Raw genomic sequence first — 24,244 nt, 5'->3', positions numbered from 1 at the left:
GGATGACCACATTCTGATGTCCTTTGAGCACTTGTAACTTGAGGGTGTTCCATGGAAGGGCTGGAATTTTATGAATGAGATCCACCTTCGTGGTTGAGAGCTACTTATAGGGTGGTAACCGTCATAAGTAATGTTAGACTTATTATAAAATTTCCTTTCTAGGTATTCCCCTTATATATGTTAATTTATTTAGGCGTTCATTTTAAATATAAATGAACATTTGTTAATGTTGTTCATTGTAAAATGATAATTCAATCTGCTTGGGTATATATTCATAATTTTTCTGTTTGATTTTAAATTGACTTTATTTCTCAGAGATTGCTTTTAAAAAAGAACAAGGTATCGAGGAAATTAATTTTTCTTTCTCACTTATTGTTTTTAAACAATAAGTAAAGTTTCACAGAGTAAGTGAAAGGTTCGAAAGACTTATTACTAATTGTTTATTTTGAAAGTGTTCAACAATCTTAAAATGGAATATATAAACTAGAACAGAACATTATGAGATAGAGAGGCACTTCATACCATTTTTATGACAGAGGGACATACAGAGCTTTATTCACCTCCCCTTGCTAAAGGCTGTGGGGAAGGTGCATCCAGCCTTCACTTGGCTTATCTGCCAACTTTGAGACTCAGATGCAGCTGCTCATAATTCCGTGTTGAACTTTCGTTCTATTGTTTCGGAAAAGGTATGTGGGCTATGTTTAGCTTAGTTAGCCGAGAGAAAGGTGGGGTTGGAGATATTGACGTAAATAGGCTTTATGATACCATTGTGATGCTATAGTATTTTTTCTTTTATTATTCACCCTTCTGGTAAACAGTTGCTACTGTCTTTGCTTTTAAATAATAGTATTCAAATTGTAGTTACTTGTTAGGATATTGTATTTAAATACATCTTATGAATGTATTCCTTCTCTACTAGTGTTCTTGACTGTGCCTTTTCACGAGGAAGAGGATTTGGGCTCCACTTATTATTATCTCTCTGAAATCTCACAGGATTGATCATTACCTAGAACACATCTCACTCTGCTCAGTGCGTTGTAGGGTGATTGTAATCCAGTCGAATTTCTGGCTCATATTTGCACATTGATTAAGTTCTTATAAGCAGAGGTTCTAGAAAGCCCTATTCCAGAATATGTTCTGGAATGATATCCAGAAAAGGCATCAGTAACGCAGCTCAGTAATACAGAATTAAATGTGAGTTAATAATATTTCCTCTACCAAGCCCACATCACTCCTCTTCTTTGTGACATGCATTCTTATTTGTTGTTATTGTTATTTGCCATTTGTATAACCAAATGTATCATCTCAGTGTTTTTCAAGGATTCCTGGTTTACAATCCCACCCCTGAACGCTTCAGACATTTCTTTTACAGACCAGATCGTAGTTTTATGTAGTTTGCAGAATCTTGCGGCCTGTATAGTGGCTTCTGGTTATTAGGATTTTGACACTTGTTCACAAGGTGGTCTGTAACTGAACCCCGTAGTACTTAATTCAATGTCTTAAATATACCAACTTGCCATTATATTAAGATCTTTCAGAAAGACTCCTTTGATCTTTCCAAAAAGCATTACTGTGGGCTTTGGTGGGCGGAAGTTTTTTTTTTAGTGTTTTTGGTTTGTTGTGGAATGCCCTTCATTAAGAAGTGAGAAAGACAGAACATGTACCCCAGTTTAGGTTCATGGTTCTGCATATGCACTTATTTTAATTGGGTGACCATAGCACTTCGTTGCTGCTCTGGGTTTTTAGCACTCCATACATGTCTATGATAAAATTGATGTCAAAAATTGTGTTTCTTGTATACTTAACCTTGTATTTAAAAAGTTTGCTGAACACAAGTATAATAAATGTGTTTCTGGTTTGCCGATGCTGGACCTTCTTTCTACTCCCAGGGAATGTAGAAGAAAATTAGATTAAAAAAAGAAACCTTTAGGTGCCTCGCGTTCTCCCATGAGAATGATTTTACCCATATAAAATGTTTTTGTATTTTGGAATTTGCAGTTCATGAACAGTTCTAGTAAATTATGTATTAATGTTTCCCCATTTTTAACCTTCCTTCTTCTTTTTCCCATTTGTCTAGCCCACAAATTGAAATCCATGAAGTATGCCTGCCGTCTGATTCTCCAGCAGAACTATCCAGTGCCTCACAGCAGATTCCTGATTCTGGGCCACAGTGGTCAACAAATTTGTGCACACATTCCACTCCGCCTTTTCAAGCAGACCCTGTGGAAGAGATAGGAAGAAATCCAGATCCCAGTACAAGTGATAACCGGTTCGAATATTCAGGAAACCCAGCAGGAAACGCAAAGAACGAAAGTGCAGCACAGTTCACTGCAGACTTGAATCTTTCAACAAGTGACTGCTACTTGGAAATCACCAATGATGACAGCAAGCCGGCCCATAGACAGCTTTGCACAAAGAGGCCTTTGGCGGTGAACAGCCTTGAGAAACATCATGAGCAAGAACATTCTTCTGAAAAGTCATATACATCTCCACCTGCAGCATTTCCAGTAGGTGAACCCGTTTCTTTTCAGGTGTTATTTATGTACATTTATTGAAACGAAGATGTATATAGATGGATAGATATTTCAGTGCAAATATTCAGTTGACAAATGGTGGATTCAAAATGCAAAACAATCAAATTATTTTGAGAACCTCTAAAACCATGTGCAGGCTACATCTTTAACATGTATAGTTTGATCATGCAATTCTTCATACTAAAAGTAAATGTTGTTTTGGGGTATTGTGCTTTTTTCTTTTTTTTCTTCTTTTTTTTGTAGAGCGGCAAATCGATTATTTTATGCTTTGCTTTCACAGAAAAGTACAAGTTGGATATCTGCAGATGATATACATGTGCCAACTCCGATCGAACAAGCTCAGGAAAGCCTACCAACAACATCAGTGGATGCACAAGCTTTAAATAGAGAATCGTTGTCTCTACTTCATACAGAACAGCCAAGTAACCCAGCTCTAAAACCTTCATCTGGTCAAGAAGGCAAAGGTTTTAGTGTTGTTCACCGCAGGCAAATTGGTAGGTTTCTAGGCGTATAGGGAGTGTCCTGAAACTGGTACAGGAAATTATATATTTTATTTTATTGCTGCTTTGGAAGGATTCAGTTAGGGTTAGTGTTCATACTTTTGACCATACTATTTAGAACTGTGTGAAACATTTCGAATTTTGACTATAATGCCTGTTCCCCTGTTGATACCAGAGTATGTTCTTTGTGAGTGGGAGTAACAGAACAAAGCAAATCTTTGGAAATGAGTACATGGAAAAAACACATTTAGTGCTTGCGAGTGGTACGTTATTTCTGTTTGCAAAAACTATGCTGGATAAATGTTAAATATTTTTCAGTTTTCACAAGGACTGATTTTATTCTGTTGAAATTTGCCCAATTAGGCATGGCATCAACCTAGCCTAAAACTCTATTTTCCTGTGACTCGCTTTCAGGTCCTTGCTAAATTGCCAACCTTAAACACATTAGGAAAAATTTAATTTTCCTCACTGAAGTCCCCAAAGACTCCTTCTGACACATTGAACAAAGCTGGGATCTCACCTAATGCCCACATTCGTAACTACTTTTTTCTCGCAAGACCTCGTCAAACTACTCTTCCCTACCAGAGCAAGATTTATGTACAGGACAGAAGGCAATGCACCACTGTTATACCCACTGGCCTATTATTGGCATTTTATGTTTAGTCACGCTCAAACTGCTTCTTGTTACAGCAATATTTGTAAGGCCCTCTGCCCAGTGTGCCTGATATCTTGCAATGAGTGATGGAAGGGCGAAGTTTATGTCAATTAGTTTGTCATTCCAAAGTCCCCCACGCCCCCAGCTCTCCATTACTGTGACTCTGAAATAACTACATTGGCCTCCCTTCACAGCCCATTTCACCTTACAGGCAATCTGCCCCATTTACCAATGCACCTTTGGAAAGGCCCCAAAATACTTCTGCCACAAAGTAGTATGTGATATGATATTGCTATGATCTAAGCTTGTCTGTCAAAAACCTCTATCTCAAACTGCAGCAGACACACTGCAGTCCATGGACCTTGACTGGAAACATCTCAAAGCCATTTTCACTGCAGCCAACCCCTCTGCCTTCAGAAACTAACCAAAACCTGCCCTTTTCTGAGTCTTCTATGTACTCACGTTTAGTAGGAAATTATAGTTAATATAATAAAACTGCTCTATACGGGTTTGTTTGTGTTATTGTCCTTATCTTAGCTGTGAGATAATTTACAATGCCACCTTCATTTACCTAAAAATCATAGAACGAGAACAGAATCAACTCGCCAGTTGTCTCTACGGATAGTACATGTATGGCCCAAAGCATTGTAAAGTTAAGTAGCAAGATTATGTTACTAGGCCCAAGACATCTGATTGAAATAACTCTTGTAGGCTACTGCATTTAATTTGTAGTTGGTATTAAACTCCCAGCAGAGACTAAAAGTAGGATGCTAGACTGTTTTTTGATGTAGGATTTATATTGGTTGAATACATAGATAACCTTTTAAAAAAAAATTCAATCTGGCCAAAAAGGCCTCCAAAAATTACTGTGTATGCCTTCAGATAAAGATTATAGTAGACACTGCCGCAAAGAGTTAAACTGTTGTAACATTGTTTAGTATATCCTCCCACAGAACTTCATTTGCCTACCACCAAAATAAATTCCAAGCAGTTAAAGACTGCCTGCTGAAAACCATCCCACCTCATTCCTTTGGCACTGAGTAAATTCTTTTGGGCTCCAGTTGAAATGCAAATGAAATTCAGGGCATATTATATCCCTAATAAGTACATAAAGTAACATTCCTAACCTACCAACTTTAAAATAATCTCTCTGTATGTTCCTCCATGGAACTACCACTGTGCTTCTGATTGAAAATTCAGATGCCAGATCCGCCTTCTAAAGACTATAGACGATTGCTTGGTTGTAGCTGGATTTGTTGGTTGGCCCCTTTCCCGTCTATCATCTTCTACCACTCTCTGATTATTTGTGAAGTTTTTTTAAGTCGGAATCTCCTGTAGAACTCTTTAAAAAAAGACTGTGCATCATTGACCACTTTTTAGTGTGGTTCATTTTAAACTTTCAAGCGTTCCTGAGAGAGGACAATACAGGCGTACAGTGAGCACCCACCTTTGATGCATGTCTGACAATAAGGGGACAATCGCTCTCCAGGACATCAGAGGCCAATAGCCTTTAGGGACATAGCCCCTCCCAGGTAGCTCCCTGGCAAGGTAGGCCCCCCTATTTTACAATTTCTTCAGCACTTATTCATACACTGAGCATGAGTAGCAGGGATCCTTCGCCCTGATGAATGGCCCGAGACTTTCCAGAGCTCATTACTGGGGGCAGAAACATGTTGGCTCCTTCCTCCTAGATAGGTGACCCTGTGAGTCCTTGTTCTCAAAGAGGTGTCCCAATCTCCACTTTTTAACCGCATCAAACAGAACCTTTATTAAATATTTACACAGGTATCTGTTTAGGTGTTTTTATTCCTTAGTTTAGCTGGATCCCTCTATTTCCAGAACCAGAATTAATTTACGCACTCCCTCCTGTTCCTTTAACAGTGAGGTCGAGTCCGCCCAGGTGGCTCTGTCCTACCTGGGTGGGGCTAGGTGGTCATATGATGAAGCATGACACTATATAGTGTGTGAGACCACCTAGTCCGTAAAGGAAATTCCCCACCGTGTCCTCTAGACCCTCCACAGCACCCTATTTAACTGATACCTCACCTCTAATTGAGGATCACGAGGGACCTGGTGTTATAATTGATACACCATTGATCCGCCCCTCGTTACATTACAAGAACCCCGTACTCCCTGTTGTGATTTTGTAGTGATTTTGGGAGCTGAGTACGGTTGTGTTCTTCTTTTGCCTTTCCCCTCTCTCCCTTCTACTCTCTCGTTGTGATTTGTTATTTTAAACTTTGGCAAAGGAAAATGCATCCGGAAGATATCAAATTATTAATACCACATACCATAAAAACCCAAAGTTAATGTCTACTTCCTTATAATTCACACTGTAAGCAAAATATATATGCGTTCTTTGTTACGTATATCCTCAGTGATCATTCTGTGAAAACTGTTCTGAATTTTAGTAGTAACATTAAGTAGTGAATTATTTAAGTTTGTGGTTTTGGTAGTGCTAAGAGGTGTAGATGTAAAGATGCTAAAGTGTTTTCTGATTATTTTGTATGTCTTTAATGATGGTTTAATGAATTTTATATAGGCCTAAGTAATCCCTTTCGTGGACTCTTGATGCTTGGACACTTGGAACGGCGAGGAGCTATGGGGATCTGGAGAGAGTTCTTCTGTGAATTGTCTCCATTTGAGTTACGCCTTCTTATTAGCGAAGAAGACCGGACCTGCTGTGAGAACTGCTCTCTTCTGCGATGTGAGTCTGTCGGAAAGGTCCACAGTGAGGGGCGGTTTGAGCTGTTCTTCTCTGATAAGAAACTATACCTCCGTGCTGCTGGTCCTAATGAAGCCCAAGATTGGGTAGATCGTTTGCGGGAAGCCCTGCACAACTGTCGTCCAAAGCATGAAGAGCCATGGGAGATTTTACAGTGTCCCGACCCCTCAGACAACATGGAGCATAACGAGTCCACTTCCAGTGTGGACATGAAAATGCCACCGGAGGTAGTTTATGACTGGACTTTGCCTCTTGCTGCAGAGCAGGACTCTTTTAAGGAATCTGTTCTTTATATGAAACAAGGGATAGCCTGGCGCAGATTTGTGTTTGCTTTGTCATTAGAAGCCTTGCAAAGCTTTACAGAAAACGAACACAAAAAGGTGCTGTTCTGTAGCTATGGGATAGAGACCATCCGAGATATCATTCCAGACACAAGCCTTGGAGGCCCTGCCTTTTTCCGTGTTCTTACCTCAAAGGCCTCCTTAAAACTTCAGGCAGAAAGTGCTGCTGAGGCCAAGTCTTGGCGAGAGATGATTCGATGTGCATTAGAGTCATACTTGGAGTCGACGAATGGTGCCTTGATAAATGGATTTGACAGTGATGAGACTTCTCAGGCAGTTTTAAAATTGTCTGAAAAAGAACGTAGCCTGCTTCAGTGCCTAACTACGATCCCCACAGAGAAAGGGCTGGATTCACAGAACTTCAAGTGTGCAGGTACAGTGTTCTCCCGCTTCCTCTAGATGTTGACATTTAAGCTGGTCAGTTTTCTGGGCACAAATGATTTTGATGGTAGAGTGCACATCATTTAATTTACTGTGAAGATCACTGAAGATGTAGCTCCTTTTCCCAATAGGTTATTATCAGATTACAATTGTTTTATAATACTGTATAGAGCCTTAAACAATATACATTTCAAGTTGTTCATTGTTCTGAATGTAGGTACACCTTATTTGTTACAGTGTTAATCATAAACAACGGAAGAGTATACTTGTATACTCTTTATTAAATTTCTTTATGTTGTAGCCCTCCAGTTTACGCAAACAATGACTTGGACATCTTTAGGGCTTCCTAGATATAAAAGGGTGCACGAGGATTGGGTGAGGTAAGGGAAGGTGGAGCCCCTTTTTCTGATGCTCTCTGTTGAACATTATTTAAAAATGGGCAAAATAGACCTTTTGCTATAGTCAGTTTTTCTGCAGTAGCAGCAAAGTCCGTCTTCAAGCTTGCTATTCAACAGTGAATCTTACTACATGTCATCAAGGTCTAGAATGGCTTTCTACTACAATGGGAACAGCTAATCTGTAAAAATAATGTTCCGTACTGCCCTAGCATCTTTGGGATTTACAAATGTCTTGTCCTTTTTAGCATGCCCCAAGCAGATTGGATTTTCTTTTGGGAAATGCAAACTGTGTGCCTTCTCTGGCCTGTACTACTGTGACAGATGTCATCAGGATGAAGACTCAGTCATCCCATCTAGGATTATCCACAACTGGGACCTGTCGAAACGAGCAGTGAGTTACTCTTGCTTTATTTTTCTTTATCAATACATTCTTTAGTTATTATTTATGGGCTACTAACAACATGGAAATTAACAAGTGAATGTTATGCATAGGTCTAATTTTTAAAATCCATTAGATACACTTCCTAATCAAGCTTGATCAATTTGTCTCTGTGGGGCACTTGGCTATCCACTGAATGTGGCTGGAATTCAGAAGAACAGGGTTTTGAACAGTCTAAGTAGGAGAGGAGAAAGGCGGGGGTTATGGTTGTTAAATCCTCTGGTTAGATTCTGTATTGGAGTGATAGCTTAGTACTGCAATATGTGAGTTGGTGACATGCATTTTGAAAAGGAGGTCAGAGTCGATGGTGAATCTACATGAGTTTGCTTTCATGTTGCGTCAAGGGTCCTTTATTGGTGCTGACACCTGATGTACAATCAAATAAGAGGCAATTTATGTTAATTTTTTTTCTTGTGATGGGTAATTTCATTTTCTCTATTTTTTTGTGATGAATGGTTTGTGAGTGATGAGAGGTTAGCTGTTTAATCAACGCCAGTTTTGTCTTTGTATATGATTTAGTTTAAAATTTAATGGTGTCCCTCATGTCACAGAGGTCATCAACACGTGACCCTGTATGCATAACATTCATCAAAGTATTGATAGTTTGCATGTAGAATTGCACAAATCTTTATTATGGTGTCTTTATTTACACTGTGGAGTTCAACATAGGTGGTATTTGAATTAAATCAAATGTTTGCAACATTTAAATGATATAATGTTATAATTTAGGCCTTAAACTAACAGAATGTATTAAAACAATATTGCATTTCTAATGATTAATGATTTAAATGTGTGTGCAAAAATGAAAGAAATGTACTCCCCCCGTTATACTTAATGAAATGTATTAACAAAGTTATTTTTCCATATAGAATGAATGTAATCCCTATTAACGAAGCATTATTAATGTTGAACTTATAAGTGCATATTAAAGGTGTGTTTATTAATATGTATTAATTAAATGTATTTCTCTAGTTTGCTTGTGTTAGCCTATGTGAGGCCTTTTAGTTTTGTATTTCGTGGCTGTGCAGGAAATACTGATTCATTTTGTCATTCCTTGAGCTTTCTTTCAGACTTGGTTCCCATGAGAAGACTAGTTTTAGTAATAGGCCTTATTGTTTAGTCAGAGAGTGTAACTGTGTCCTTGACATTGGAACATCCTGAATAGATGGAGTAATAAATTATACAAATGTTTCATCCCTGTGTAGAGCTACATCATGGATGGATGAGTTTCCCATGACAGACCTGGGAATTAAAGTAAATGTTGCAACCTGGATTTGTGTGATCAGTTACTATTGGATGATGCCCCTTTAACGTAATATGGACTCTTTTTCAGAGCAACTCAAATTGCTTTGACCAGTTACTGATAACCAGTTCGACTTTGGCCAGATGTCAGTTTTTGTGCGTTCCTGAACCTTTGCTGATGAAGAACCCCGCATGCTGACCCTGCTTGGAGAGGTATCTTCCTCTCTGATTGGCCCTTTAAGATGCCCTTCTGAGACTTAGCAAATCTTTCCTAACCCCTTTCAGAAGACTCTTGATCGAGCTTCTGACACGCTGATGCTTTCTTTTTTTTACTTATTTTTGCTCACCTTAGTTAGTTCCTTGTTGGCTGAGATTTCTTTTTTTCAAATTCTTTTTGCCCTTTTTGTTCTTGTTTTTGCCCACGTGTTCCGCCCCACACACGATAATCCTTAATTCGGCCATGGTAGGGTTTTCCCTTTGCTCAACTGAGAACTATAACTTTAATTATTTTTAAACTAACTAATGCTTGCTAAGCCTGAGCAATGTTTACTTTCTATATCTCAGTTGATAATATTAATGTTTTGTGTATTTCTTATTGAATGCCTAGTTTTATTAATGTTAGTTCACCTGAATCTATTTTGTTGCCTTTATAACTTTGCCCTGAGAATTATTTACATGACTTTGAGTTTGTCATAAACCCTTTAACTTTATTCCCGACTGGAGTTTTTTCTGTCGGGCCTAATGGGTCATACTGTTTAATTTAATTGGTTTGAATTTAAACTGAGTTACATGGTTTTACCACACCCTGTCGTGGGGTCCAAAGGTCCGTTGGCCGCAATGAGCATTGATTCCTGCGAAGGATGAAAATGCTCCAGCAGTTCTGGTAGCAGAGTTATAGTTTGACCCACAAGGGGGGAGAACCATTTCTCTGTACTGTTAGGGAGATATGATTGACCTATGTGATTGCCCAGTAAAAAATTCCCCACCCCAAATTTTGTCCCATGGTTCATTACAAAGATTGACGAGGTTCCAGTGTTGTGCCTACAGCTGACGGTTTTGTGAGTGTTAATAGGGTTTTGTTCTTGCATTGCTTTTGGCTTAAAGATTGCAGTGAAGTGTAATGTTGTGAAGTATTTTGCGGAGTTGTTGTACTCCGTGATTATGGTGCTGTTGGCTCAAAAATGTCTGCAGTTGTTGTTGACAGGTCCGTCGTGCCCCAAGAACCCGGGATAACACACAAGTGTAGAAGACAGTTAATTTAGTGTCTACAGTGATGTACTTGCCATGATATGTTGTTGACAGCGCCAATAGTTTTTCCTTGAGTGAGTGTCAGTTGTTATTTGTATTAAGTGAATCTTTATCAACTGGAGTGAGAATTGCTGGTCAAGTTTCACTCGTTGTATAATGGTGGAAGCTACAGCCAGAAAGTGTATCTCCTTACAGCTTTGAAGTGTGATTTCTTACCCTGTAGTGTGCAGACAGGTTGTTGATTATTGCTAACAATATTTTGCATTAGAAGTGTGTGTGTGTGAGCAGTTGTATGAGAGACAATTGCGAAGCGACTGCAGCTGCTTAAAGAGGTGAGTGTAAGGTCTGTTGGTGTGAAGCTGCGTTGGTATTGGTGGACATTATTGTGTTGCATTGCTGTTGGTTGTGAACATCCTGAGAAAAGGATTGTGGGATTGAAATTACTTCCTGATTCAATCGAAAGTTATTGTGATAAATTGCATTTTTGTAAAAATGAAGTTTTTAAAGCCTTGAGGAGATGTGTTTATCCCAGTTAGAGAGAGGCTATAGATGCTCCACGCAAAGAACTCCAGGCTAATATGTGCCATCTGTAAAGAGATTTTCTGCATGTTTGTGGCTTGAACAGTGAAGCAAAAGTACTGAAAATGAAGGTGCTCTAGAATTTCCTGTTATGGAATTTTTAATCTGAGAACAATGTACGAATTGAAACTGCCTCCAAGACCCGCACAGTTTGAAGCCCTTAGCATTTGGGGACTCACAGCAAGATTGGAAATGGCAACTAGATACGACAACAGAAAGCAGAATGCAGTTAAGACCCATGCAGAGGCTAGATGGGATGCAAAGCAGAAAATGTGGAGATCAGACATGCTTGCTGAAGTTAGAATTTTTCCACCTATTATAAATGAAGAATGTGAAAGCACAAAACCTAAGACTATGAAAAAGGCAGAACAGACTACAGAACCTGAGGATAAGAAGACCGTAACATAGGACAGTGTTTCAGATGGCAAATTCATTAATCAGCTCTTGATGAATCATCCGCCTTCTCATCGTTCAGTTGAGACAGGAGCAGCACAAAATGTAACCCTGAGTGGTCCAACACTGACCCTGAATCATTTAGTGCCAGGTACACTTGCAAACTCATTGACCCAAGTTCCTGTATTGTATCCATCAGTTCAGCCTGTACCGAGTCCAGTAGTAAACCAAGTTGTGCCAAATTCTAATGTGAATCAAACGGTGCAGACACCCTGTGTGAATTCATCAGTGCAAAATTGTACTCCACATTAGCCTCTGCTAATGTTTAGCCAAGTTCAGTAAATGCCAAATGTTACCCCGAGTCAAACAGGACAAAGCTACCGCACAGTCCCGAAAGGACAGAGTGTAGAAATGATAATTTCTCAAAACCAGACTGGTCATATGAGTCCAGAGATGCAGTAACAGTTCCTGTGACCATAGGTCCCATTGTCCCTCTGTATTCTTCAGATACGTCTGGAAGCAGTGTTCATTCAATGAATGTTCCAACAGTTCCTGAGACACCAGCTAATTAGACTTGTGTATCACTAATTGGTATGCAGAGATCAGTATATTCTAATAACTCAGAAATGGAGATAAGTGCATCTCTCATCAGACCATTAACCCCAACTTGATTTGTAGATGCAAATCTAACGACAAGCCAGACAGGATTTACTGATGCAAGCTTTCTCAGGGAAATCCACTTTGATGTATGGCTTGACCTGAAAAAGTGTACATTTCAGCACTCCACAAGAAGGGAGACCCTTTTAAATCACCAGAGAGCAGGTCACATTTAAATGCCCAGATTCAGCAGAATAGCCAGAGCAGAAGTACCACAGAGAAATAATATCAGTTTGCAAGGCTTTACTGCACAGCAGGTTAGAGATTGGTTAAATAATTTGAGTCCGCGAGATGCAACAGGTGTAATGAATAGCAACACAAGAAAAAAAGAAACCTGAGAGAGAGAGAGAGAGAGAGAGAGAGAGAGATATATATATATATATATATATATATATCTGTGAATGTATCCAGAATAAAATTTGAATTGAATGAAATGATTTTAGGCACATTAGGCATAGCCCAATTGGAAACATACACAGAAGACGAACTGCGGTTCATGTGCAAAGATATCACACAGTGTGCAGGACAAGGATATGAGAGTTTAGCAGAGGTAGCAGAGAAATATGATGTGGATTTAGAGCAATCAAAACCCCTCAAAAGAAGATACAGATTGGAGTTTAGCACGAAAGACATATTTTACATGAGATCTCCTGGAATGAAAACACATATTAAAGAATTGATTACAGACATTCAGACATCAGGAGCTGTAGATAAGTGGGACGGCAGATGTGCAAAGAAATAAGATCAGAAGAAAGCAAAGGCAAATGTGCAGGAGCAAATCAAGCCGAGGGCAATGTGAAAATGATGCTTATGAGAGAAATACCAGGTGGAGGTTATGTTTATGTACCTTGAAGTAGGAGTGATATTTTGTCATTCACAAATGGTTGCCCGAGATTAAGAGAGAAACCAGGGGAGTAGTACAAGCAAACAGAGATGTGTATAACTTTCAAAATGCCTGTGTGAGGATTTGAGTACTTTGTTTGATATCGTCGTTCCAACTGATTTGTGGAATGCATACAAACTGTATGTTGATTGCCCTGATTGTGAACCTCAAAGATATCCAGTTGCAGGTGCACCATCTGAAGAGGTAATGAAAAGGTTTTATAAGGTAATTGAGTTCCATTCCATTGATCTGTTACTATGTTATTCAGCTAATGTCAGACATAACTGCTTTGCCAAAGCTTGTTTACTAAAGGAATCCAGTGCCAAATGTACCGCGTGGTGGGAAGCTGCTGCATGTGGGAAGCTGCTGCACCTCCGTATTGATGTGTGTGTAGCTTCATTTAAATATGTTATTTTTGTAACTTAGTGGTTCCATAATCTCTCCTGGGTATACTCTGACTTCTGTCCAGTGCTTAAATAGGATTCAAAATCAACAAGCATGGCAAAACCAATAGGTGGTATTGCCTTCCCAACCTATGCTTCATTACAATATGGTGGCCCACCGTGATGACATTTTTGCGCACATGCATATCCACATACAATATGAAGCTGGCATTTTTGTTTATTTTTTATTTTGTGCTCTAGGTTGATGGAGGCTACTTTAAGTGTTATATTTAAAAAAAACAAAAAAACGATTTTAAAAGTGTGCATAAGAGTTTTCAGAAAACAGAGAAGTGAGCAACTGCATAGCAGGTGGGAAACGGATGAGTGAGAAGTCAACGAAAGGCGAAGCAAAAGGGAGTATGTGGAAGAGTAATGGAGGAGCTTGAGACTGGGAGAGGGCAGAAAAATAATAACTAGAAATCCAAAAAAAACAAGGCGGGAAGCAGTGGATGAGCAAGGATGGGGGCAAGAGAGAGCAACACAGCACACTGATGGTGAATTTAAAAGGGGAAAGAACACACAGTGGAGAGAACGAAAAAACACATGCACACGCATGGAGTAGTAAAAGAATACTGAATGGGAGCAGTAGGATACAAGTCATCCAATAAAAACAATAGTAAAGTAGAATTTGCTCCAGAGGAGGGCCAAACAGAAAAACAGGAAGTAAAGCCATCAAATAAGAAGCAACCAAATGGGTCACAAGAAAGCCAACCCAATGGTAAGTCGAGGCCTGGCCCTAAAACCCACTATATGTTTTGGTATGGTGCAGAAGAGCTCTTTCAAAAACAAACAGTTAAATTCTGTCTGTAGGTGAGTCTTACAAACACCCACCTTTTTGGGCACCATTAATGGTGATATCACCTATTCTCAACTTCAGTTCTGTTCCTTTCTATTTAAGGTAGCCAGTGTGATATTTAACTGCCTAAAACTCAATTCTGAGAAAACTGAACTCATGGTGGTTGAAGGCCTTTTCATCTCTATGGTGTTCTGCTTGGTAGTCTTCTTACTTAAGAGTAAAGCCTATTCCTTGCAACAGTAGCATCCTGGGGTCTGCTTTGTTTGACTTTATCTTTTCCCACTCAAACTTTTACTAGTTTAATCTTCTGCAAAGTATTATTTTCCTTTTTCCATTTGATTGTTAGAAAACAGTTGTCAAGCCTTTATTTTCTCTGAAATACTTTTTACCTGAAACTTCCTTGTTACCCTGTCAGATAACTTGAGGAGTTGCAGAATGTGACAGTGCATCTGCTTTTCCATTCTTCTCGTTCCTTGTCTACATTTCTTTTTTGGAGTTTGCTCCACTGGCTACCAGTAGAAAGATGTATTACCATTAAGGACCTTAGCTTCTGTCATTGGGCCTTTTATGTTAAGGATCCATCTATCTCTGACATAAACTCAAGACCATATTCTTTTACAATGTTTGTGTTCTTCATCAGAGAACTTTCTTATAGTTTCTGTAGGTCCAGATTTGGTCCACCCCTGCTCTCTCTGCTGCTAGGCTCTTCCTAGGCCTTTGACATGCCTCTGCCAGGCTTCTGCCCAGTTCTGCTTGGTAGCACCAAGGTCTTCTGCACAAGAGCCTTGAGTGCTGGCTTGCCCTCCCTCGTCTCCCACCCGCACTCTTCACCCGTGCCCCTCTTTTCTGCTCTTTTCTCCTGCCTCACCAGTGCCCCTCCCAGGACCTATTTAATGGATGCCGCAGCGGGGCAGACGCATGCAGCAGGCGTGCTGCCAGTGCACCAAAGGCAAGCCCATCTGTGCCTGGCCTGCGCCCAGTGCCAGGAATCCTGTATCTCCGGACCCCCTTAAGTACCACCGATCTTCGCACCCTAAACCCCGGACGCAACAACTGTTTCCTGGCATTGCTCTGAAACACAGCAGGACCTTTCAGCTGTCGTCACTGCTGTCTTACCAGCTCCAACCACTCCCATACTACCCTTCTCTTCACCGTCCGCACCGACCAAAGCAGGCAAACTCAGCTGCATCCTTCTTAATGCCAGAGTCCTCCTCAAGCACACCACAGAAATTTGGGACACCATCTCCTACCTCGCCCCCAACATAACATTCATCACCAAAACCTGGATAACCCCAGCTTCCACTTCAGACATCACCAATGCCACACCCACCAGATACAAGGACTGCCCCAACGAACATGGAGGGGACATCGCCATCATACACAAAGAGACGATCACTTGCACCATAGATAACGATCAGACCACGCCGATCATGGAACATATGAATTTCCAGCTCCACACCGACCATAACCCCACCATCAAAGGAACCTAGGCCTACAGACTGCCATGTCCTTGGACCAGAATCAGCAACGCCATTGCAGATTTCATCACTCCTCTCGCCTTAGAATCCGAATACTACATCTTCCTGGGAGATCTCAACTTCCACCTGGACGACCTCACTTACACCAGCTCCACCAACCTTTTGAAAGGACTGTACATCAGCCTCAAGCAACTAGTCACCGACCCCGCACACACAGCAGGACATATGTTGGATCCTCTTTTCTTATCTAGCAACAGAATCGGGTACACCCACTCCTTGGACCTCACCTGGATGGGCCACTCCATCGTACACTTCACCATCACCGGACATACCTGCTCCATCCCCAACCACCACAGCGAGCCCTTCCGCAGTTGGAGTATGGTCATGCAGCAACAATGGACTGACCCTCGGCACCACTCAACCCAACTACCCCCCAACCTAGACCTAGCAGTACAGAACTTTAACAACTGGATCAGCACTCCCACAAACCGGCCAAAATTTACCGAACAGCTAAACAAGCCAAGTGGTACCCCACAGAACTCTGCATGACAAAACACAAATGCAAACAGCTTGAGAGAAGATGGAGCACCATGAGGAATAAAATTGACAGAGCCAAATTCAAAACAGCCCTCAACAACTACCATCTACAGATCAAAACAGCAAAGAGCGAAGCCCTGACCATCCAAATCGATACCAGCGCCAACCGAACCAAGGAACTCTTCACCATTGTCAGACAGTTTACCTGTCCCGCAGCCACCAAAAACACAATCCCTGCATCACAGAAGCTCTGTGACGCACTCGCTGACCATTTCCACAACAAAATTGCAACCATAAACAAGAACTTCAACACCCAAACCTGCAGCACATTCAGCCTTCAACCAACCACCACTACGACCACTAGCTTAACACATGGAAACAACTCAGCGTAGATGACATAACTACCCTTAGGAGCACCATCCACTCCAGAGCTCGCACCATCTCTTCAACCTCAGAAGAGACAAGATCAGCCACCAACTTTCCACCATCAACGCTTTACTAACTACGCCCACCTTCCCCGACGCATGGAAACATGCTGAGGTCTGACCACTTCTCAAGAAACCCTCAGCAGACCCCAACGAACTAAAAAACTACCGACCCATCTCCTTGCTCCCGTTCCCCCCCCTCCAAAGTCCCGGAGAAGGCTATCAACCTCCAAATTACCAAACACCTAGAGAGACACAACATACTGGACTCCTCCCAGTCTGGTTTCAGAACCAACCACAGCACACAGACAATGCTGATCGTTGCTTCAGACTACATCTGCGTCCTTCTAGACAGAGAAAAGTCCTCCGCCCTCATCCTCCTCGACATGTCTGGTGCCTTCTAAACGGCTTCCCACCACACACTCGTCCACCACCTGCGCCAGATAGGAATAACCAGCGACGCATTAAGATGGATGGCATCCTTCATCACAGGACACACCCAGAAAGTCTGCCTAACCCCCCCCCTTCACATCACTCACCAGGCATAACATCCGTGGCGTTCTCCAGGACTCGTCCCTCAACACCACACTCCTCAACATCTGTGTGATGCCCCTTGCTGACATCGTCAGATCTCACGACATCAGCATCATCGCCTACTCCGACGATATCCAGCTCGTCCCATCGCTCTCCGCCGACCCATTTACAACCAAGAAAAATGTCCACAACTGTATGAAGAGCATCGCAACAAGGATGAAGAACAACTGCCTAAAGCTGAACACAGACAAGACAGAAGTTCTCATCATTGTCAAACACTCTACCCTAGTGCCCGGTCGATCTCGGCGCCACCCCCAATGCCAAAAGACCACTACTGCAACCTCGCCATCATCCTAGACATCGAACTCTCCATGGGACGTCAGGTCAACTCTGTTGCCTCAGCCTCCTTCCACATGCTTTGCATGCTCAGAAAGGTTTTCAAGTGACTCCCCATCAACACAGGAAAGACAGTTACCCACACCCTCATTACGAGCCAGCTCGACTATGGCAACACACTCTATGCTGGCACCTCCACCGAACTCATGCAAAGGCTCCAGACAATACAGAATGCTACAGCCAGACTGGTTCTCGACCTGCCCAGGAGAGCCCACATCTGCCAGCACCTGAAAGACCTCCACTGGCTCCCAGTCCAGAAGCGATGCCACTTCAAGCTCCTCGGCCACGCCTGCAAAGCCCTCGGTGACCAAGGACCTACCTACCTGCACCAGCACCTGCACCTGCACTTCCACCACCCCAGTAGGAACCTTTGCTCCGCACACCAGGCCCTCGCAGACATTCCTTGCATTCATCACTGCTGCGCTGGAGCACGCTCCTTCACCTTTCTCACCACCAAGGCCTAGATGCCCTCTCTATCCACCTCCGTACCGCCCTTTCATTGAGATACTTCAAGAAAGGGATCAAAAGCTGGCTTTTGGATTAAGACCATTCTCGGCGCCTGGATACCCTTGCGGGTGACAAGTCGCGCTTAACAAATGCATGATTAATGGATTGATTGACTGATTGGAGGTCTTTCCTTTTCTATGCTCTCACTTCCTCTCTCTGGAAGGAAACAACCATTTTATCTTTCTGGAAAAAAATAACCCACTTGTGTTTATAGGCTTACTAGTTCTTTATCTTTCTGTTTTTTCTATACTCCCATTCCTGACTTACACGTGGCACCAGGGCACCCTTTTCAGCCATTTCATGCTTTACAAAACTACCAATCATTTGCTCATTCAGTTTAAGCAAAAATGACACGTGGGTGAGCTCGGAACTCTTGCAAAGGATAGTTGGTAGTGGCTGGGGGCAGCCCACTGCGTTTGTCACTGGTGAAATGGTGTATAAGGTATTGTGCCACAGCAGTAAGAATGCATGTTGGAAAAAAATGGGGAAATGATGCATGTCTATGGGAACCTATGCACAGAGACCCTACTCCGAGCCAAAGCCACAACCATAGACATGGTCTGCACCAAAGCATTAAAGACCAAGCAATTATTGAGCTTGCGCTTTGTAATAAAATAAATAAATACATTTTAAAAAGCTTTACATTAGACTGTTCTGCTAGGGCATACAGTGCCCCTCGCAGTTCCTATGCCAGATAATAAAATGCCATCAGAATGACTGGCTTTATGCCAAAATAGAGCCATTGTATGCAAGGGTGAGGCCTTTACCAATGGCCTCTGATTTATGCTCCTAGCACTGCCCTATTATATACTGCGGTAGCCTCTTATTTATGCCTCGGCGATGTAGATCAGTTGCAGCTTGGGTGTGCTTCTCAGTTGTTCTTTGAGAAACAAACCAGGGGCATCAGAGATGCACACTGTATTGCTCTGGGTGTGCAGCCCAGGAGTTACTTGTGTGTGCAGGCCACTGATGTCCTGGGTTTGCAACTTGGTATTGCCCTGGGTTTGCAGTTCAGTAAAGTCCTATGTGTGGAGCTCATTTATGCCCTTTTCATGCACTTGTTAATGCCCTCGGTGTTCAGCCCATTTATGCCACCCTTCTGCGGCTCGGTGATATCCTAGGTAATGCTCTTATTATGCTGTGCTATTATGCCCTGGGTTTGGGGCACAGGTATATCCTAGTATGTATCAAAATTATGTTCTAGAAAAGCAGCACATTGATGCCCTGCATGGCGGGCAACTCAGTGATGGCCTGGGTGTGCAGTTGTGTGATGGTTTGTAAGTGCAACTCATTTATGCCTTTGGTGTGTGCTTGTTGATACCCTTGGTGTGCAGCTCTGTGCTGCCCTGGGTGTACAGAACCATGATGCTCTGGGTTTGTAGCTCACTAATACGTTGGTTTTCAACTGAGTGAAGTAAGTTTGAAACACAGTTATGGTGTGGATGTGAAGCTCATTGATTACCTCGGTGTGTAGCTCTGTGATGTCCTCGGTGTGCATTTCAGTTGTGCCTTGGGTATGTCTCTCTGATGCTTCGGGTGAGCAGTACATATATGCCTTAAGTCTGAGGCGCAGTTATGTCCTGGGTGTCTAGCAAAAGTATGTTCTGGGTTTACAGCTCAGTGGTGCCCTGCATGTGTGGAGCTCAGTGATGCTCTGTGTATGTGGAGCTCAGTGATGCTCTGTGTATGTGGAGCTCAGTGATGCTCTGTGTATGTGGAGCTCAGGGATGCTCTGTGTATGTGGAGCTCAGTGATGCTCTGTGTATGTGGAGCTCAGTGATGCTCTGCATATGTGGAGCTCAGTGATGCTCTGCGTATGTGGTGCTCAGTGATGTTAAGCACGTGTGGAGCTCAGTGATGCTCTACATTTGTGGACCTCATTGATGCGGTCTCTGTGTGTAGCTTTGTGATGGCCTCTGTGTACATCTCAGTGATGCCCTAGTCCTGCATCTCAGTGATGCCCTGAGTTTGCAGCACAAATATGTCCTGAGTAGTCAGCTTCTCGATGCCATGCATGGTCGAATAGTCATACTCCTTCTGCAAGTCAGTTATGCCCAGTTGCGTTGTTGAGATTTGCCAGATGGGAGATCCAGCTTTGGGTAAAGTACACCAGCTGCACCCTTAAGACATGAACGTCACTGTAGATGAACATCTAGAACACTAGTCAGCATTTCTGACGTGACCTCTATCCTTGCAGATTTTACTCTAGGTGAGGTTTCCAAACTTTATACAATGATGTGAGTCTGGCTCCCAGAACAGGGCTTCGTATTCTACGTGAAGCCTCTGGAATTGTCATGTTAGCTATGTAATAGCCCCATAACTAAATGAAATACACACTATGAAGAATGAGGCTGCTAAAACTAGACAGCACTATAGATTAGGAATATGGAATTATGCACAGTACTAAAGGTGAGGCCCGTAGAGCTGGACACAATCCTGTATGTGGCTTCTCCCAGCTACTCACTGGTACTCCTGTGCGCAACGTGTTAATTTTAATTTAGCATTTGAAAATGGCTGCCATCTATCTTCGAACACTAAACGAATAATTAGGCATAACAATATTCCCAGGATAGCCACTGTGCATTAACCCATATGTGCACGCACTGGTGGCCATCTTCTAATGATTTTTGTTATAGTTTGACACAAACATTATAAAGGCCGCTTCTACGTGTGCACATTTGTGCAGCTGTATGAGAAGCTATCTTGGAACAGTTTTTGCCACACTATAGCAAAAATCAGTGCAAGATGGAAACTGGTGCCTGGGATGTGTACATGCATATGACAGCTATCTTGGAAGTATGGTTTGTTACACTTTTAGAAACATTTTCTAATATAGCTAGCCATACAGTCGTATTACATGTGCATGCACAGATGTTCATCTTCAAGTTCTTTGGGCCATACAGTACCCAACCACGCATTATCAAAGCACGTAGGCCTGCAACTGCATATTAAAGGCAAGGTAATTGGGCTTTGCCAATGCTTGTTGATAATGAGATACTTAATGGTCATTGCAGCAATGTTCAGCCCTATCCTGCACAGCCCGAAGTTGCCAGTATTATTATGTTGAATCTGACTATAGCAGTCACCTTTCTTGCCCTTCTATAAGGCTCTTGGGCACTCAGTTAGAGGATAACCATGTGCAGAGAATGGGCACTGTAGTCTACATAATAGTTTTTTTTTTTTTTTCATCCCTGTGAAGGTTGCTGGCATATGCCTTGCAGGCGTCAAACCCATTCTAATTACAGAAAAACATTTGGTTTATCAGGGACACAGGGTCTTCGCATAACAGATGTGGACTGTTCGAGGTCCAAGGTGAGGTCTTGCTCCTTCCCCAGTGGCCCCAGGGGCTTGTTCCACAACGGATCGTTGTTGCAGTCCAAATCCTTAGGCAACTCAAGGAAAAAACTCTAGAAGTCCTAGCAGAACTCTGTCCCCTCCCACCACTCTTGATATCCTGCAAAGGAGCAAGGGTGTCATTATGCCTCCATGTTTCACTCCAAAAGGCTTTCTACATTGGAGCTAATTCCTACTCTTGTCCAGCCGTAACCAGAATTCATGGGCTGTCTGCACTGCTGCAGCAGATTGAGGAAGACTGTGACTCCATGCGTCTTTTTGGCATGTTACCGTCCCTCTCTGGTGCACCAGTGGGTCCCAGAAGCCTCTCAACAGGGCTTCTGCTGTCTGGGTCCACCCTCAGCACCAGAAAGGCCCTCTGGATTTATTCTGGGTTTTGGACTGACCTCTGTACCAGTATCCGTATCCTCGCCAGTGCCACAACCTACACTGTAACATGGCCAACTGACACCCGCCTCAATGCCATGGACTCCGGACAATGAAGGCAACCCCATAGTGCCGTCTAGTGCTTCCTCAACAACTAAATCTGTGTAGTACTGCACAGATTTAAATACACCACCGCTGTTCAGCCAACGTTCTGATTCCAACACTTTACCTTTGCCCTCTGGAAAAGAGCTCATGTCCTACATAAATTGTTTGTCATGGATTCTGACATTTGTGGCTGTGATGCTTGGGACGGGTTTGCCCGGCCCTATCAGGAGGATAATTATTATAAGAGCCTCCAGGCAGGATGCCGGTAGGCTGGATACCTCCCTAGACACTGGATTGGTTTCGCCTCCAGGCTCTACTACAGAGAAAAAAGTGCCCCCTTCGCCATGATTGTACAGAGGATGACGTAGATTCTTGATCTTCAGCTTCCTACCCGGGAAGTAAAGAACAATGTCTTGACCCAGGTGCTTTTGCCTGGTCAAACGAGTTCTGAATCCCTTCTTCCCTTTAACGAGACTCTAACAGAATTTGTTTGAGGGACCTGTTCTCTTCAGTTTCCCCTGTCAGTTGTTTGGTTGCCAGGTGCAGTCACCCTACTTCGGATGACCTGGACTTTTCACCTGGTGCCCTGCTCTTGAGACCCTTGTGGTACAGGTTTTAGCTGGCAAGGTTCCCGACCTCTAACCTTGACAGGAAGTTGAGGAAGAACTAAAAAGGTTTTCTCATCAACTAGGTTGGCCCTTCCATCTCTGAATGCTAGCTACCTTCCAGTTCCCCACTGTCATTCCCTGTGGGACTCAGTAGCCCAGGTATTGCCTATGATTCCTTAACAAGCTTGTGCTATGATCTCTCTAACAATGCAGGATGGTCGTAATAGAGCTAAGTTTACGATATGCTGTGGTCAGGAGACCACTGATTTGCTTGGTAGAACCAGAGGCACCAGTGTGGCCCTTTGATGCACGCCTAGATACAATCCATCAGCTTATTGGCAGACCATCATGCCAGTCCTATGGACATGCTGTTGAACGGTTCGTGTCTTTTTGGGGACAAAGCAGTTTCGGCTCTGGAGTGCTTCAAAGCGAGCAGGACCATGGCACACTCCCTGTGCCTTTCTGCTTCTGCTTCTCCCTGCCAAGCTCATCAACAATTTAACCCTCTCCCTGACCATGGTAGAGGCTTTCAGTATCGCCAAGACATCTAGCCCCGTGCAACAATCACCCCAATCTTAATGTGGCAGCTGTACGTAGAAAGCAGGGGCAGCATGTGTCCCACTCTTCCACCCCATCAGCAGGCCCCAAGCCTCTTTAGCATGCTCTTTACAGCACACACCCTGTCAGTGGCAGCATCCAACATTTTCTGCCAAGGTGGCAGGCGAAAAATGTGGACAAGTGTTTCCTCAAATTGTTCAGTGGGGTTACACCTTACCTGTCCTAGAAACTCCACCGCACCTTCCGATATCCTCTGACCATTTGATTGAGCTCCATCTGTATAACATGTTCTCCCCTTCTCAGTTTGTTATACCCCAGTGGGGCTTAAATTGAGTCCTCACATTTCTCACGTGTGCATTATTTTAAACTTTACACAGCTATGGTCTCAGGCTCCTTACATTCAAGGCAGTCTTGTCGGAACATCAGCTCAGCAAGTGAGCGAGTTATAACCTCTGTCTGTCAACCCTGCCTTCCACTACTTTCTACCTAGACAAGCTGGTTCTGCGGACTCGAGCCTCCTTCCTTCTGAAGGTTGTGACTCCCTTTCATGTCTGTCAGCACATCAGTCTTCTGGCATTCTTTGCTGTGCCCCATCCCTCGAAGGAGAAGGGAGTGACTCCACTGGCTGGGCTCCAAAGGGTTCCCACCTTCCATTTTGATCTCACCATAGGGCACCTGGTGAACAAACAGCTCTTTATCAGATTCCCCGGACGAAGAAAGGCAAGGCTGTGCAGAAGAGGACCACCTGTTGCTGTATCATACTGCATTAAGATGTGCTATGTGCTGGCAGGGCAAAAAACACAGACCCCCGCAGGACTGTGGACTAACTCAACCAGAGCCAAGGATGCTCCCAGTGCGTTGGCATACAGGGTGCCTGTTCTGGACATTTGCCAATCTGCAGAACTAGCAGAGCTACTGCTTTGGTATGTAATCAGAAGATGAGGAATCTGCCATTAGTAGCCCCTATCATAACAGAGGTACTGTGACAGTATTGTACTAAGGATGTAAATAGATAGTGAGATGGACCGTGGAGGCGCAGGCAAAACTCGAGGAACATTGGTTTTGTATTGAGTTGGGAGGATGACTGTTCAATTTGGAACATTGATAGCATTGATGTCACCTATATTGGGTAATTCTGTGCTGCCACTTGATTTCTTACTGT

General features: G+C 42.8%; 1 protein-coding gene across 2 annotated transcripts in view; it reads left to right on the top strand.

Moving 5' to 3' along the window:
- Positions 1–24,244, top strand: part of PLEKHM1 (pleckstrin homology and RUN domain containing M1) — a 190,232-nt gene that overhangs the window by 100,672 nt on the left and 65,316 nt on the right. For both annotated transcript variants that reach the window (XM_069238079.1, XM_069238078.1), the window contains 4 exons: positions 2,078–2,507; positions 2,815–3,028; positions 6,232–7,128; positions 7,780–7,925. In XM_069238079.1, coding sequence (XP_069094180.1) covers positions 2,078–2,507; positions 2,815–3,028; positions 6,232–7,128; positions 7,780–7,925 — 1,687 coding nt within the window. The remainder of the gene's footprint in view (positions 1–2,077; positions 2,508–2,814; positions 3,029–6,231; positions 7,129–7,779; positions 7,926–24,244) is intronic.

Source organism: Pleurodeles waltl, chromosome 6 (genome assembly GCF_031143425.1).
Source record: "Pleurodeles waltl isolate 20211129_DDA chromosome 6, aPleWal1.hap1.20221129, whole genome shotgun sequence".
Taxonomy (NCBI): Eukaryota; Metazoa; Chordata; class Amphibia; order Caudata; family Salamandridae; genus Pleurodeles; species Pleurodeles waltl.
The sequence above is the reverse complement of the archived record's forward strand: the minus strand, read 5'-3'. Positions and strand labels throughout refer to the sequence as shown.